Source organism: Montipora capricornis, chromosome 13 (genome assembly GCF_036669925.1).
Source record: "Montipora capricornis isolate CH-2021 chromosome 13, ASM3666992v2, whole genome shotgun sequence".
NCBI classification, from domain to species: Eukaryota; Metazoa; Cnidaria; class Anthozoa; order Scleractinia; family Acroporidae; genus Montipora; species Montipora capricornis.
Window position 1 is genome coordinate 14,063,756 of NC_090895.1, and position 18,389 is coordinate 14,082,144.

The window sequence follows — 18,389 nt, forward strand, 5'->3', positions numbered from 1 at the left end:
ATAGGGGAAAAAAGGGGGCCAAGCCCCCTTGCCCCCCCTCCTAAATTCGCTCCTTGTATTTATAAGGTGTTACGGGCAAAATTCGTGAATGTTGATTAAAGTTCAGCAGTTCATTCAGGAATGAACTGGCTTGCCGGACTTGCCCCAATATTTTGCGGAGGAAAAAGCAAAAGAAAACATAACGAAATTCCACACAAAGGCAAAGCTCCTAACGAACTTAAAAAAAATGAATGACTTCCTCTAACAAACCCAAGAGTTAGTCGATCTGTATTATAGCCACGAAATCGATATTCACTATTCGCGCAATCCCTCTCAAAAGTTTCGGCCAGGAATGAAAAACATTTTCCCAATGAGTCCGAAAAGCAGTCAAAACAAATAATAGCAAAAATGCCCTTGTTGTGAAATTGCCTGCATGGCTTTTTCGAAGTGAACCATCGGCAGCTATTCCTGCCAGTATACGTGTTGCTCGGGAAGTAGGTAATCGGGCAAGATTATTTCTAGGCTACAGGGTCTTTTAAAAACAGGAGGGGTATGCCGTCAGCCTTGATGCTTCGGGATCAAGTGAGAGATGACAAGACTCCTGTTACTGATTCTTTCGGGGTTTCTTAGGTCCCCTGCTGGGTTCCAGTAACGGAAGATGAGTTTTCCAGAATTTCTGCAAAGCGATTTCCCTTAGGTTGTTTCAGTTCATTTATTTATCTGAATAATTTCTATGACTATGACGGTGATCATTTTGTGAACATCTGGTGGCCAAGAGTAACTTACCGACAAAAAATTATCCTTTGGCTTAATTAACAAACGCGACTAAAAGCAACTTGACGAACGACCTGCTGTTAGAACTGACTGATGTAACGATATGGAACTACCAAATGTGGCTAGTTGCGAAACAGAATTTCCGAGTTTCAAGAAAAATCCCTCTTGAATTATTTGTTGAATTAAATTTTTGATTTTTTTTTCATCCGCCATCCGCAAGCATCCGGTCAACTTTTTAAAGACACCCGTTTCATGACGTGTTATTCCGCTTAAAAGAATTAGTTATCCTATGCTGTTCATTTGCTTTCCTTTTAGGAGAGCCACGGATAAACTAAAAATCACTTAAGTCACCGTGAGTGTTATTGATAATCGCTTGAAAAAACAATTTTATTCATTGGAACTCCCTGTGTGGCCGATGAATAATTGATCACTGCAATTTGATTTAAGGAGGTCGACGCATATGAAAGCAATAAGTTGTTGCAGGGTTGACTGTAACTTCAGAGCATAGTTTATCATCATTGCGCTCCAACATGAGAAGTTGTTCCCTTTTCGATCAAGACCACCTGATTGTCTCTATGCTGTTGCTTGCCTGCATAGGGAACAATGCGCACTCTTATGAAGGTCAGCTTGTCTCAAAGTCTTTACATTAGAAAAAAAGAATTTTCTTGCCACAGCGGGATCAACAGGACGAAATCATTCCACTTAAGGTTTCAGGTTTCGTGCACTCTCAGAAATACGGAACATCTCTTTGTTCCGTTTGAAAAGCTATAACAAATATTACTTTATTTACCGCGTGAAACCCGCGGTGTAACGGATAAAAGGCTTCGTAATATGTTTCTTTCCAGTCAGTGCAGATAAGTTATTTTACAGAAGCGAGCACTGAGAATAATAAGTAAGTCCAAGTATATGATGCTACTGATCCAATCTTTAAGAAATGTAATGCCCTATACTGTGATCTTCCTAAGTATCTGATTGATAGACTTCAACTTCAGCAGCTCGCCTCGTTACTGCATCGAGACTACACCGATTCGTAAGCATTTACAATGGCTCCCTGTGCGCTATAGTATTATTTTTAAATATTGTTACTCACTTATAAGGCTGTAAGCAACACGGAGGTTGTAAGGCTGTTGCTCAAAGACCCATCACTACCTTACGAAAACTACTGACTAACGTCAAAGACAAATACCAACCTAAGGACAGACAAGGAACAGTTTATAAGATCAAATGCTGCGACTGCCAGGCCTCTTATATCGGTGAGACCGGCAGAAATTTGAACACTAGCCTGACTAAACACAGATGAGCGACGAGGAACGGTGACATCAACAATAACATTGCTGAACACCATCTACAGACAAATCACAGAATCGACTGGGATTCTGCCACATGTGTTACCTACAGCACTACCTACTACCAACGGATCGTACTGGAAAGCTACTGTAGTTTACTAACTTAGAACAGACACCAATAAACCTATGCCCTTCAACTTCCCGCACCCTACAAACGATTCATCGACGACATCAACAGACAAACAACTCACTGATTTACTCTCACAGTACTGCCCAACGTATTCTACGATACACGTACTGACCTTAGACCTATAGACGGATCGAAACGCACCTATCACTGTTTAGTCTTCCCAGCCAATTACATCTAGGCTCAACTGACAGTCGACCAATAAGATCACGAATAAGTTGACCAATGACATCTACGACCGGAGTTCTTATAGTATCTACTGACGTCACACAAACCACTTGACTCTGAAGATGACTTCCGCTCAGGTTGTCGAGATGTCAGTCAATGTCATCTCATGACAAACAGTTCTTCCGGACGATCGTCCTTTACTTAATTGTGATATGACTCCTTGGTTCAAACCATTTACGAAAAGAACCACTTGTCATAAATTCTAAAGTTATAAATTCCTTTCTCTCAAGTATCCTTGCATTGTAAATCATAACTTTTATCGATGTCGAAAGAAAGAGAAGCATTTGTCTCTCGTTAATTTACTATGAAGATCTCCAGCTGTCCTGTGGGTTTTGTAAGGGGAAATAAACAACAAGCTCTTATTTAAAGATGTCTCCGCATACACATTCGCAATTATCAGTGTATTTTCAGAAGCAACCCTCAAAATATCTCATCAGCTTATTCTTAAGATGATTAGAAAGTGAGAGAATTATGACTTGGAAACTCCAGCTTTGGATCACAATTTCACTTAAATAGCCCAGGTGGCTTGGACTTTCCGATCGATTCCAACTAATAGTTTTATTGAATGGTTCTTCTTTCTTACTTAGTTAAACGACGGCATCGTGTTTATTTGGCTGCCATGGGGTCCTTTTAAAGTAAATACGCCGAAATATGCGAGCTGAATATCGATGAGTAATTTAGGCTGTCTTCCGGTTGCTAATTGAAGAGTGAGGGTGGGGGTGAGGGTGGGGGTGGGGGTGGAGGTGGGGCATCTCCATACCAATGTCCTTGCTAAACAAGTGCACATTTCACACCGAAGAATCTATTTCATCACGGGTAGTCCCAAAAAAATTGAGATCGTCCATTAAAAGTGGATCGTTATCCTTGTACTTCCCCATATACCTGTTTATAATCTATCCAGGCCATTGCAAGACTGGTCACGGTATGCCTCCGATTACAGTCTCTCAGGACTGCTTTGTCTTCCGTCCCTGTACTATCTCCACGAGACCCTTTTTGTTTACCGGGGAATACTTTCTAATTTTTTTTAAGTAAGAGAAAATGCCGTCTGCAATGAAGCCTATCAAGAGTTTCCACCGAAGCGGTGGGCAGGAAATTGTCATCCATCCCGGAAGCATTTTGCTCGCATTCAACATCCCATCCAACTGCTCTCTAGCGTTGTTATAAAGAGAGGTTAGGTTTTTTATCCAAAAGCCTTGCACTCCATCTCTCCCAGGTGCTTTCCAGTTTGGCATCTTTCGGCTTTGTTATTGTTGATGTAATGTCTAACACCAAACGTTTATTTGCATTACTTTGTATCCTGGGACGGTATCTTGAGACTTGCTCGTAAATATCTTCCTTAATTATTATTATTATTATTATTATTATTATTATTATTATTATTATTATTATTATTATTATTATTATTATTTGAGAAGAGTTTCTCGGTAATTACTGGTCTCCTTCCCGGTGTTCGAGGTGCTAGTCGGGCTATGTCCCATAGCCTTTGTCAAGTCAGCCTCCAGTACTTTCCTTAAAGTTTTCGCTGTTCCAAGCAGTGCAACCTTTTGCAGAGGTTTAGCAAAGATCCTGATAGACTTCCCGCCAGTCTACTTTGCACTATTCACAGATCGCCAACCACAAATGAGACCCGGGTTCGATTCCGGATTCGTGGCCATATGTGGGTTAAGTTTGTTGTTGGTTATTTACTCTGCTCTGAGAGGTTTTTATCCCGGGTTTTCCTGTCTTCCCCTCTCCTCAAAAACCAACATTTCTAAATTCCAGTTCGATCGGATGCAGGATGCGTTGATTATTATTATTATTATTGTTGTTGTTCGTCAGGAGATCGTGGTTGCCGGACCATAAAATTACTCCCTCTTCAAGCGAGTCAATATCTCGAAGGTCACGTGTTTCGAAATCTCACAACCGGGTATACAGAATGTGAACATTGGTGTCTCAGAGAAGATAGGTGTGTGTCTGTTAACATTGGTCGAACTATTGAGGGCGGCATTATCTGTGAATTGTGTGATTCAGACCACTGTCAGCACCCAGAAGATCTTAAGCCAAGAAGAGGTTGGATATACAGAGGCGCGGAGGTATGTCATGTTAAAGCAAAAGATAAATACTCTCGTGGGGTAGATTTCACACCTTCTTGTCTTCAGTAGACGTCTTTAACGACTAAGCACGCAAATACGCACCTACCACCCCACCCTTGATCATGACAACCTTGTACTACGAAACGAGGGGAGGAGAGGGTGAAGAAAGTTTTTGTTATTAAAAAAAGTTATAATAATACTGCTAATGACTTTTTATTTGAAGTGCAGGTTATAGGCGACTGAGACAAGTGATCTTCGCACTTTGATGGACAATTTAAAGTGCCCCTTTGACCAAAAAAATAATTCTTATTTTTCTTCGGATTTCAAAACTGTATTAACTGAACGCTAAGCGACCAAAGTTTTAAGCCTTGATTTCAAGAAGACACCTGTTTATTTTAAGCGGAATTTTCCTATTTAATGGTCCGCCATTACTAACTTTAAGATCTCGAGAGAGCTGGATCGAGAAGAAAATGACGTCAAAGGCTTACTAGTTTAAGAACGTAGTGCGTGTGTACGTCGGAGAATAAATGTGCAGCACCGGAGTTTTGGGCTTTCAGACTTTTAAACGCGCGTTTTGCATAAGTTGGAGGCGCGGAGGCCTAACCGTTAGAGTGCTAGACTCCCGATCGAGCGGTTCGAGCTCTGGCCGGGTCGTTGTGCTGTGTTCTTGGGCAGGACACTTTACTCTCACAGTGCATCTCTTCACCCAGGTATATAAATGCTGGGGGTAACCCTGCGATGGAATAGCGTCTTATCCAGGGGGGAGTAGAATTATTCCTAATCGCCTCATTGCCTGATGGGCCACTCGGCTCGAAGCAGACTTCACCTCGCATAATTATATAATAAGCTGCATTCACACGCTGAAAGTTTAAGCTAGTGAGCCTTTAACGTCAATTTTCCCTGGATCCAACCCTCTGAGGTCCAATCGGTAGTTTTGATCGTGAGTATTGGCGGACCGTGAAAACGAAAACTTACACTCAAAGTAAATGGCCTTTGGATAAAAATCAAAGCTCAAAATTTTGCCAGACAGGTGTTAAGCAAGCACACTTTCAAAATCTGAAGAAAAAAAGGCAGTGATTGTTTTTATCACAGGGGCACTGTAATCAATTGTACTTTATTATAGACACCTGAAAAACTCAGGTGTCACCAATGGGATTCGAACCCATGACCTCTTCAATGGTGGTGCTCTGCTCTAACAACTGAGCCATGAAACCACACAGTTGGGAGAAGAACAATTTGTTGGGCTCATTTGTTCCCGTGAAAGACTTGATGAATGAAATGAAATGAAATGACTGTTTATTTGAAGATCGGGTTATAGACGACTTCGCACTTTGCTGGACAATTTAAGCAATTGTGGCAATACTACTAATTCTACTTAGTCTACTAATGATAATCACTTTAAGGTAAGAAACGAAGGTTAATAAGAAATGACGTCTTGTCCGCCCCTCAGTCATTCTCAAGTTTAAATAGGGGAAGTAATAATTTAACATTTTTTATTACCTGTAATTTTTACCTGAAAATGATTATTATTAGTATTATTAACTGCCTTTATAATACAATTTTCTTGTTAAGAATAATAATCATAATAGTTACAATAACTAATAGTGCGCAAATTATATGATCAAATAAGCGTTACAGTGAATCATAAAAGAAGCAATTTAAAAGCTATGAACAATGTGAAAGAGTAGAGAAGTATCTAATATAGTTATGCATTAACCTTATAAACAAAAAAAAATACAAAATTATTCAAAACTATTAAAGCTAAACCGTAAGATACAAAACACCATTATGATTATAAACTAATTTAAGATGTGTGAATTTATGGCCTGAAGTTAAATTTCTTACAGTTTTTTTCTTCTGATAAGAATCCTTGCTGTATTAATCCATGTGTCAACAATGGAAAGTGTTTTATGGGATATACTGAAAAGAAATATGTCTGCAAGTGTTCATCCGGCTACACAGGAGAAAACTGCGAAAAAGGTAAAGGAAATATCATAAATAATGAATAGAATAAATGTGTCAAAAAATTTGTCTAGCTGTGGAAAATATTTCATTTAAGTGCAATAATAACCGTGACCCCAGTAAACTGTCACCAATCTTAGTATAGGGTATTCTTTGCACTGACTTACCAAGGTCTATATTCATCTTTTGGTACTTAAAACTGCACAAATATTGCTGGACACTTTAACTGCACATCCAAGAACGGCTTTTCTGGCAACAGAGTGTCATGCTCAGGTGGAGCAACTTTGATGCTAGCTATGGGAAATCGTATAATTCAATTGTATGATTTGCTCCCGTAGTTACTAAAACAAGGAATGACCTGCAATGAGCTACAATGACCTACTACAATGACTTGCATGTCATTGTAGGTCACTGTAGGTCATTGTAGCTCAGAATCACTCAGAGATGCATCATGTTTATAGGATTTCCCGCACATGCTCTGACTTTATCCTGCACTACCCCCTGATCCTCAAGGACATATCAACTATCAACCCAAGAAAGGCAACAGGTCCCGATCGAGTCTCTCCTAGAGACCTCAAATTATGTGGAGAATCATCCGTTATCAGAGGTCTCCTACTATTACTATTATATATACAGTTATTTATTATCTATGGACAAACAAATAAAGAGCATATGTCAGTCTGCCTTCTACCACCCACGTAACATTGCTCAAATCAGTAGACATCTCTCTTTCCGTCACCGTGAAACTTTCATCCACGTATTTGAAACATCTAAGATTGACCAATATAATATACTACTCTCAGGTCTTAGGCAGGATCAAGTCCGAAAACCCCAGTATGTCCAGAATTCAGCAGCCCGACTTCTAACAGGCTCATGTAAACACGAGCATATTACAGTTGTGCTAAGAGATCTGCATTGGTTACCCGTTCATGAACGTATTCGTTTTAAACTTTTACTGATGACCTTTAAATGCCTTAATCAACTAGCGCCATCCTATCTAAGTGACCTTTTAATTCACTTTCGACCATTAAGGACATTGCGTTCATCTGATAAAGAATTACTAGTACAACCCAGCTGCCATCTTCAAACTTATGGTGAGGGAGCTTTCTCTTTATTACTCCAAAACTGTGGAATACCCTCCCATTGACTATAAAACGTTGCAAGTCAGTAGAATCGTTTAAGTCCACTCTTAAGACATACCTTTTTAAAATACTTTGAATTGTAAGAGTCATTAAGTATTACGTTTTCTCAGTCTTTTTTAAATTACTTAGTTTTTCCTTATCCTTCATTGTTGTAAATCGCTGTTGGTTCAGCAGCGAAAGAGCGCTATATAAGAATATTATTATTATTATTATTATTATTATTATTATTATTATTATTTAAATTTAGCCTTGAACAGTCAAGGATACCTTCCTCGTGGAAGATATCACGAATGCACACTGTTTTTAAGAAAGGCGACTCTACAGATAAAAGCAACTATAGACCACTTCAAATGCTAGCCTAAGCATTCCAAGCAAAATATTGGAGGCAACTGTATGCCGAAATATCGATAGCTTTACCAATGAATGCGGCCTTTGCAATGAAAATCATTGGAGATTTGTCAAAGAAAAATCTACTGAAGGGCTGCTGACATACTTGACAGAGTGGTGGAAAATTGCGCTCGATAATGGAAATGTAGATAGTGTCGCGTTTATTGATTTTAAAAAAGCATTTGACTGTGTCTCGCACTCAATACTCGATCTAAAGCTTCAGGTCTTGGGCATGAGTGGCTCTGACCTTGAGTAGATAAGAGACTACCTTAAAGACCGCACGCAATTTGCCATTGTTAACGGATGCAAACCGGAACTTAATGCTGTGAACTGCGGGATCCCACGAGGATCTCTCCTGGGCCCAAGGTCATTCTCTCTCTACGTCAACGACCTACCAATTAGATTAAGGAAGGCCGGGGAAATAGATATGTATGCAGATCATATCACACTCTTTTACATAGGTTCCTCAGTTGATGCAGTGTGCGATGGCCTAAATCCTATACTGGGTGATGTACACAAGTGGTGTAGAAACAATAAGTTAACTATTCATAGCGTGAAACCAAAAGTCATGGTAATCAACAGAAACAATCTTGTTGGCCCTCTGAAATTTTTCACTTGGTAACAAGACCCTAAGTTATGTTAACACAAGTTCCTTCCTAGGGGTAGTTATCGATTCTAAACTATCAAGGCAGCCTCAGATTACAACCGTCTGTAAGACCTTGAGTCAAAAAGTTAAATATCTAAAACGGTTGAGGGTACTACCCAAGAAGGTCCTGGAAGCCATTTATTTTCGGAGCATTGTCCCTAGTGCCACATATGGCATACTGGTCTGGGGAACCTGCTCCCCCGCTTCGCTACATAATGTCGAACGGATCCACTTAATAAAGATCTGCAAAAATTATATACGGCCTTGCTGATGTTAACTTGGAGACTTTAAAATACATTCGCTGGCAGCCTTTAATGAACGTTTACAAACTTAGGTTATACATTACTTATGTATTCAGTTTATTATGATTTAGCACCAAATCTATCTGCGATCTATTCTATAAAACTGAGCCGCGACACTCCCATCTAAGAGGAGCAGAAGGATTTAATGTACCAAAGTACAATTACTCTATAGGAAGAACATCTTTATCCTATAGAGGGCCTATTGTTTGGAATATCCTACCAGAGCCATATAAACTCACAGGCAGCTATGCAAGCATTAAACAAAAGATAAAAAAAAAGACCCGGCCCTACTAGGTAAAGTAAGCTTCGATAAAGAATCATGTTTGAGCACAAACAAGAACGAGGTTTTTTACTACTTTTGATTTCACTTTATTTTCTACTTATTTTAATTGTATCCATACGCAATAGACATACTCAGCCTTTTATGTAATTATTTGTGGACAAGCTTTATTTGTATTCTATGCTTTGTATATTTAATGTTGTAATTAGATAGGCAGGTCCACAACAGCCATTGGCTGACTTTTATCAACCTGCGTTAACAAATAAAGCTATGTATATATATGTATGTATGTATGTATGTCATTGTAGGTCATTGTAGGTCATTGTATGTCATTGTATGTCATTGTATGTCGTTGTAGGCCATTGTAGGCCATTGTAAGCCATTGTAGGTCATTGTATGTCATTGTATGACATTGTATGTCATTGTAGGCCATTGTACGTCATTGTAGGCTATTGTATGTCATTGCAAAACTCTCATTGTAGCTCATTGTAGGCCATCGTACGTCATTGTAGGTCATTGTAGGCCATTGTAGGTTATGGTAGGCCATTGTAGGTCATTGTAGGCCATTGTAGGCCATTGTAGGCCATTGTAGGTCATTGTAGGCCATTGTAGGTCATTGTAGGTTATTGTAGGCCATTGTAGGCCATTGTAGGTCATTGTAGGCCATTGTAGGTCATTGTAGGCCATTGTAGGCCATTGTAGGTCATTGTAGGCCATTGTAGGTCATTTTAGGTCATTGTAGGCCATTGTAGGTCATTTTAGGTCATTGTAGGCCATTGTAGGTCATTTTAGGTCATTCCTTGTTTTAGTAACTACGATTTGCTCCCACCTATTAAAATACACTCTGGTGATCACTCTTCTCGGGCTGTCAGCAATCTGCCTCGAGAAAAACACACAAATCAGTGACTTAAAGATTTGACATACCAAAAATTACCGACTTCAGAGAGAAGCCAGGATTTACTGGTGATAGAAGATCATGTTCAGGTACAATTTATTCTATTTTCCGTATTCACATCGTGTCATCTCTAGTTTGTTTAAAACTCTGGGTCTTAGGTTCGTCAGAAGCACCAACCATCATATCATATTTTTCATTTGAGGTGTTTTGACCTTTAATAGAGGTTCGAGGTGGGAGGTTCTTATTTTGTCATTCAGTACATAAATTCAAGTCACCTTTGATCTCGGTAGTCCGTGACCTGTCAGTTTCTTTTCCTACTATTCAGATATCGATGAATGCAGCAACAACATCCATGATTGCAATGAAAATGCAACCTGTGTTAATATTGCCGGACACTTTCACTGCATATGCAAGCCAGGTTTCACTGGTGATGGACAATCATGTTCAGGTAGAGCAAGCGACGGATTTAGATAATGTGTATTGACAAGCAAACCATGTGCGAATACGAGTCAGCTTCGTTTTCAAAGGGAGTCTACATGGAAAGTCTTGAAAATCAGATATGAGAAAAAAAGAACTAATTACCATCACCAAAAATTCGCTTTTGGACTCCTTTTAAAACCTAAGGTGAATTGAACTCGTAACGTGCTCCGTCGTCAAAACGCATGATTTTTTCAGTTTATGTTTTAAAATTACTTTTGAAAAAGCTTATTTAACTGACCAATGAAAATTGAACCCTCAAATAACTTAACAGTTGATTGGCGTTGTAGATCGAGGCTTCGCACGGCTGGGCCATGAATTGCAAATCCTTTTAATTAACTCAGACTTTTTAATGTCAGAAAGACCCATCGAAAGAAGGCTTCAACAAAACGACAATACAACCTACAAGTTTATACTTCTATAATAAGACGAATCGAATATAATCGGCAAAGCGTCGGCGCGCTTCAAAAAGATCTATTGGATTCCTGATGGAATGAAAACTTTACGCCTGCTCTAGCAACCGTCAGGGTAGGGAAAAAGGGCCTCGTTCTGGCTGCACTAAAATAACAAAATTAAATGTTGCTTACTTGTAAGTTGAACCTTGATTTGGGTTCTTTAGGTTATTTGTCGCGAGAGAGAGGGTCCCGTGACAAAGAGCACATACCAGGAAACATCCGTCTTTCAAAACAGCGAGCACTTTATCATGGGGTGAGAAAGCAACCCTAGGGGGGGGGGGGGGGGGGAACATGACCTTTTTTCTCCCGAACAATGACTCAAAGAACCCAAAACAAACTTCCACTTGCAAGCTAACATCACTTTAGTTTGAAAATCTGATTCTAAATGGTCGCTAAGGAGTCTTGTGAGATTTTAAAGCAGTGTGAGTGCGAACTCAACAACGATGGAAGTCAACTTGAAACCAAACGCTGACAAAACAAGCTGGTCAAACTTTCAAAGTTACTGCACCATAGATTGATACCACTTTATTACCTTAGACAAGTTATACCATATAGTCTAAAGCACCGGTACCAGGCGCCAGTTGTTCAAAAGGTGGAAGTCACTGTCCATTGGGTAGCGCAATTGACAAATTGCAACTGCTGATGTGGATAATGATGTATTCTGAAGTTTTAATGCCAGCAGGATCCAAGGTAATTTAAAGATATCTTCTCTCTGAACCATCAATACACACTGATGGCCTAATTTTCGTCATCTCTTAGAACAAAACTAGTTCCCTTCCGATAATTCTGCAGCTCCTTAGCATTACCGTGAAATATTACTGTTTGGAGCAGAGCAATCAATAAAAGTTAAATGCTTTACCCGGTTTACAAGTTTCATCACTGAGACGGGCCCACACGCGTTTTACTCCTTATTCAAGGAACCTTGATAATCTTACCATTTTCAGGTGAATTTAAAAAGGAGGCACTTTCTCGTCAGTTATTTATATAAAGACCATGAGTGGTAGCACGGCCGCGGTTCGAGCCCACGACTTTCGCACTAAGGTCTTGGCTGATGCAGTCTCCATTGCAACCAGTTTTGTTCTTGTTGACGATTTTATAAAGAACAGACACTTAGCCGAATGTATTATTACGACGGTATGTTTGGTGATCGTTGAGTCATTTCTCTTTTACTTAGATTGTACCAGAAGCTCTCATCGCTTCGAAAAATGCCAAGATCTGCCAACAAAACGAGCTGTAGATGTTGAACATTTCACCATTGGTGGTAGTGTGTTTCTTGCCTTTGCTAACCACATAGGAAACACAGAAGGTTACAAGATGGACTCTTACATCTACAAGCTAAACGAGTCAGCTGGAAACTTTATCCTTTACCAGACCATAGACACCACAGGAGCAAGGAGAATTGAACATCATGTGATCGCTGATAACCATTACCTTGCTGTTGCTAATTTCCGGGACGCATTTAACGATAATTTGAACTCTACCATTTATCAATGGAATGGACACGAGTTCGTGACATTTCAGAACATTGAAACGTTTAAAGCGACCAGTTTAACCTTCTTCAAAATATCAACTGACTTGTTCCTCGCAGTCACACAAAATAAAGACGGCTTTTCCTACATCTACAAATGGAAAGACAACCTGTTTCAAGAGTTTCAACGGGTGGAAACTGAAAGCGCGTGGGCAACCACAGTCTTGACAATAAACAACGAAACATTCATGGTTGTTGCAAACAGGGGCACCCCCGAACAGGGGTATTCTGCCCATTCCTCCTTGATGAAGTGGACAGGGAAGGAATTTACAAAAATGCAATCCCTTCAGACGTATGGCGCTACTGATGTAAAGTCTTTTTACATAAAGAATGAAGCATTTCTTGTCTTTGCCAACCGCGAAAATGGTACAAGTGGCAATATTGATTCTTTCATTTACAAGTGGAACGGCAGCGAGTTCGTTCTCTTTCAGAGCATTTCAACAAAGGGAGCCGCTGCTTGGCAACCATTTGTTATGTGTGGTCAAATGTTTCTATGTGTGGCCAATCTCCATGGTAAATCGATTGTTTATCGTTACTCGGAATCAGGGTTTGTCAGATATCGAGAACTTCCAACCTCTAAAGCACATGGTCTCACGTCATATGAGTACAAAGGTAACAAATACCTGGCGGTGACAAAATGGGACTTAAACACTAAGAGCACTCTGTATAAGTGGGCATAAATTTCTTGCTGAAGATAAAATAAACGCTTCAAACAATTTCTTATTACAGTGAGACCGGGAAAACCGTGAACACCTATGACAATATGTCAGGAATGCTTATTGTTTTTAAGCCAATCATGTTTGCGTGCTTTACGCGCCAAAACCGCAAACTGAATAACCGCTATTAGTAAAGTTTCAACCTCAGTTAATGCATTTCTCTTGCTCTGATTGGTTCACTCAATCTTGGCTATCAGCTCATATACCTTAGTTTGACCTTATATCTCAATTGATTGCGCTAAGCGTTGCTAACCTAATTTTTTTTGCCGAGAAGCGAAATTTCTCTCTAAATAAAGCCAAAAAAAAAAATAAAAACATTTTTGTGGAAAGTTTGGATCAATTCCGACGTTTAGAAGTAAGCAAAAGGCAAAAGATGTTTTAGTGATGAGACTGCGTCTATCTGACCACAAGGTATTTTCCAGCATCGCATCGTCATCAAGTTTTTTCGATTTGGCACGGATTTTCTCGCTTTTTTCGCTCGTATTTCGTACTTCCAAACTTTTGGAGTTTAAGGAATTTAATAAAACAATTATTCCATTCACGCTTGTTGGATATGAGACTGGTTATAGCCAACTCAGCGCGACCACCTCATATCCAACGCGCGCTCATGGAATAATTGTTAATAATACAGGTATTTGTAAGGGCGCCACATTTTGAAAGCAGCAATTGCTTCCGAGCGCCACTGATCGGTGAAAGGACTAATACATGCACTGTTTTGTTTTGCGTTTTATTTTATGAAAGGTCTCAGAGCTTAAATGAACAGAATAAGCAAAAGTTAAATCAATTACCCGGCAAATCTAGAGCCGACACAATTCCTACCGCGCAATCAACGGCGAGCGGCGAGTGGATTTCGGACGCGTGATTGGACAGAAATAACATTCCTGACATCTTTCAGGTGCTCACGGGTTTTCCGGTCGCACTGTAACCTCAATGCTTTTGTTAACTTAGAAATCCGTAGTTTACAAAAACTACTGTAAAAGTAGGTCCGCAATGCGAACGTGTGTCAACTGGCTTGGTTGCAATTAGCACGCGTACACTATTTCACTCAGTAAAATGTGCCTTTCGATTCTCCACAATTTATTCATTTGACGTGGATAATTCTCTCCATTAGCTACCCTGTTAAGTACTGTTGCTGTCTTCATAAACTGGTACAGATGTTTCTTAAGGGGGTACTAGAAAGGTGTATCATTTGCCAAGTAACACCACATACAAACAATCAAAACCCAAGCCTAATTTAGTATTTTATGGGCAGCATCTTAAATAGGAATTTTTAGCTAGCATAGGGTCGAGAAGTGGATGGCGCGTCAAAATATCTAGTTGCAACATATCTAGTTGAAATAGTGTTAGAAGTAATGAACATGTGCAAGGTGATCTGGAAAAATATCTGGAGTACACGTTGCATAAATTTTGTTTTGGTTTTTTGCTTTCTGAGATAATTTGATATTTTGTAAAACATCAAAGTGGTAACGACGAGATGAAGAAAAAGACAACTATATTTTAAGAAAGCAGCATCATATAATAGTTGTTATAAAGAGTTTCATAATACTAAAAGGAACTTTTGGTAAATCTATGTAGTAACTATCTTTCAAATTCTGAAACACATATGACAACAATAACAATAAAGAAAATTCATAACGAAGTGGGCTGTTTACAGTAGTGGTGTGGGATAAATGGCGTACCTTTCTGTGGACCCTCAGGAAACAGGTTGGCGCGTTTTGCCTACCATGGGACGTCCGAGAAAGCAGGATGGGGTGTTTTACGTACAATGTTTGAAAAAAGAGGGCGAAGAGAGAGTGGGATGACATCATCGAACAGGGATGGGATGACGTCACAGAGTCCCAGACCACTCACGGTTCAAGCGAAAAAAAAAAAAAAGATTTTTTACGAATGAAACGGTTTAATAAGAACAAAAAAATATTATGTACAAAGAAAACGTGTGAGGCGACCTAGTGCTCGCCTCGTCCCAGTTTACGATCTTTTACGATACATTCCAAACTGCTGTCTTCTTGATTCGTCCGCCTTTTGGTACAGGACACGCAAAGTGGAGGGTTTTGAGGCCTCCAGGAGCCGTCGGGAACGATCGTAGTTGATATAACTCGTGTCTCGTTTGAGTCCCGTCTGTCCACGCACCCATTGAACGAAATGGTACCACTCCACTTTTGCACTGAATGTTGGTGAAAGCACTGACCAGAATTTCAAATAAATACCGAACAACTTTCATTTTACTTGTGAAAGACAAATTGAAATCTGTAATGAGTAATATGAATGGATTCTAATACTGAAGAGCAAAGTGATCCTGAAATTACATACATCCAAACGGTCCGGCAGAAGTTGTGAAAATTATGCAGCCACCACCGCAACCAGCACGGCACTATCAAAAGAAAGTGGAGAAGCTAAGAACCAATGAGAAGGCATTGACATTGTGTCTCAATATCCTGTTAAAGTCCGTCCCCAGGTTTTTTCACATTTTCCATGCCTTGTCTGACCGCACCATGCTGTCTTGGCCATATTCCACATTCCACTCTACTTCCAAACAAATAAGGCATGTGCTTAATATCTGCAAAATTCCGGAGGAGGGACGTTTGGAGACCAAATAATTGCTGCCCATACCCTTTACATAAAGTAGGATGATCATCTGAGATGGCTTGCACCCACTGATCTAAATTTAGATTATATGGGTATTACCTATTTAGATTGTGTAACACTTGTGCAAAGAGGGGTCTGAAAATAGCGTTCACCCCCGTTATGAGCAAGTCGGATTCATAAACTTGTTTATGAAACGAAAATTAGCTACGCCGCCCCATCCCGACGACAGTTCGACACGGAAGTGGGGGGCCGCAAACACGTGGAACGGAAGTGCTGCGTGCAGGCCGCCGCAATCGTTAAACAACACACCATGGGATCAAATCCCGCATCCTTTTCAAAGTTGGTCGGGACCGCCCGACATTCCGCTCCCAACACCCGCACATCCCATTCGCACTACTTCAAAAGTTCTTCCTTGAAGTCAAACACGTAGTTTTGAGCCCGAAGCTCTGCATTCCATCAAAGGAACTGAGCCCGGCCCTTAGAGTTCATCCATTGGGATCGTAGTAATCCTTAGCCGGAACTTCGCAGATATAGTCCTGAAGTTCACGACGGTTTAAAAAGTGGGGAAAGTACTTTTTGGCGTACTTGTCCGGATTCAGACCGAAGGTCTTGGTGACAGCCGACAAGTGCATCGGCAGAAAGCAGACACTGTCCTTGACCGTGACGTTCCCGAATCGAGAGGACAAGATCTTTTGTCCCACCCGCACGGGTCACTTTCATCCATAGATCGTAGAGGGTCTGTAACAGAAAGTGCCTGTCGTAGCCTTTGAGATTATAGAAGACCACGATGAGTTTGTGGTCTTCGTGTTCGTGTTCGGCTATTCCACCAGTGAAGAGTTTTATGGAGCGTTTGTTTGTTTGGTATACCACTAGTTTTTACTGGCGAAGGCATATCATCGGTAGACGTTGCAATCAGTGTACTTATAACTTAAGGATTTCCGCCAGTTGAGACAGTTTTGCGCGGTCTATGTATAGCTTCATTTGTATGGTTGCGCTTTTTTCAGTGTTACGCTTTGCCCCGGGTTACGGCGATATTATGACGTAGGATGTTATTGTTTTCTTGCACTGTTTGTTTTATTATGCTCTCCTTCGGTGGGGAATGTTTGGTATGCCACCACTTAGTGACCTTTTAGGTTAACTATTTTTGGAGAACGTTGGGGCATGTCGCTGGTGAAGGCAATAGCCTCAAGTGTGTTTTCTTTTTCATGAAAGGCTGCCGATCGCATTAGAGTATTAGAGGAAAAGGTCATTTCCTTGGAACGCCTTTGGACTCTAGACAGTTCTGAGTCAGCCTTGGCTGCGCTTCGTCGTTATATAAATCGACCAGCGGCGATGTTTGACAAGTATGAGGCGGTTGAGCTCTTACAGTCGTTGTTGCGTTTGGCCAGAAACGAGAACCACCAAAAAGCCGATGAGTACGCTGCCGCTTTGGATGAGATAAAGACCAGGTCGGATTTTGTGGATGACGAACAGCTTCAGCGTCTTTTTCTGGCATTGTTGGGGGATCCCGTGCGAGCAAAGGTGGCCAAAGACGCAAACGCGATTTTGAAGGGAGTCGGAAAGGCACCTCCACCTCCCATGCCTGTTCGTCCTGGTTCTGCAATGCGCAGGCCAGCCCCCTACCCTGGCCGTGCCCAGGTTCAGTGCTTCAGGTGCTTAAGATGGGGACATATCGCTCGAACGTGCCGTGCCCCACCAGCGGGGCGACAGTTTGGTCGCGGTCGTGTTGGACAATAGTCTCTTATGCCTCAGTTTACGATAAATTTTTGTTCTCGCGTTAGTTTGTTTTAACGTTTTCTTTTTCACCCTATGTCACTCACTTTCTTCGTTGACCTTAGGGGGCCTGCTCTGTGTCTCAATTTCAGACCTAGTTCGGAGCTCGGGGTCAACGAAGGGGTGGTTCCCCTGCTTTTGGCTTATTTCCGCGTTTTTTCGTTTATCATTTTTCTCCCTTTTCTTTATAGGGTCCTGTTTCATTTTATTCCGAGGTTAGTGCTCTTGCTCCTCCTTCCGGTGATATCCCCGTGTGTAGTATAAGGCAGGGGACCTCCCCTTTCGTTGGCCCCCTTCCTTCGCCGATTATGGTTATTAAGAGGAATTTGAGTAATGGAGAGAACTAAAGGGGAGTCATGTTGGAAACGTTTGGTACCCGTGTTGTTTGCCAATTTATGAGTTGTTGTCGTGGTGGCGAGGGCAGGAGCGGACTCTTCCCATAACTTAATCTTATGCGATGAGGTAATGAGTATGCAGTGAGGATATGGTACTATGTTGATGATTCTAAACTTCACATTTCTTTCTCAATTCAAGACATGGCTTATGCAATCTTTAACATTGATGATGATCTCTTAAGAATTTGCAGCTGGTTTTTTGACAATCACCTCCTCTTGAACCCAGGTAAGACAAAGCTTATGATATATGGACGTCGTCAGCTGCTCCCCGAAGGCCGTCAGTAATACCAGAAAGTTCGATCACGTGACCCCAGTCTTA

General features: G+C 40.7%; 1 protein-coding gene across 1 annotated transcript; it reads left to right on the forward strand.

The window, feature by feature from the left end:
• Positions 1 to 1,254: 1,254 nt before the first annotated feature.
• Positions 1,255 to 17,639, forward strand: LOC138030571 (uncharacterized). The gene is made up of 6 exons (XM_068878467.1): positions 1,255 to 1,374; positions 4,273 to 4,526; positions 6,392 to 6,506; positions 10,466 to 10,588; positions 12,247 to 13,229; positions 17,115 to 17,639. The coding sequence occupies exons 1-6, from the start codon at positions 1,284 to 1,286 to the stop codon at positions 17,637 to 17,639; spliced, it is 2,091 nt and encodes a 696-aa protein (XP_068734568.1). The 5' UTR covers positions 1,255 to 1,283.
• The last annotated feature ends 750 nt before the right edge of the window (positions 17,640 to 18,389 follow it).

Excerpts from the sequence above, each read along its gene's own strand:
- LOC138030571 (XM_068878467.1), top strand. The coding sequence starts at position 1,284 with ATGAGAAGTTGTTCCCTTTTCGATCAAGACCACCTGATTGTCTCTATG. Across the intron at positions 1,375-4,272 it reads CAATGCGCACTCTTATGAAG|GAGATCGTGGTTGCCGGACC; the intron begins GTCAGCTTGTCT and ends GTTGTTCGTCAG. Across the intron at positions 13,230-17,114 it reads AAGGTAACAAATACCTGGCG|GCTGCCGATCGCATTAGAGT; the intron begins GTGACAAAATGG and ends TTTTCATGAAAG.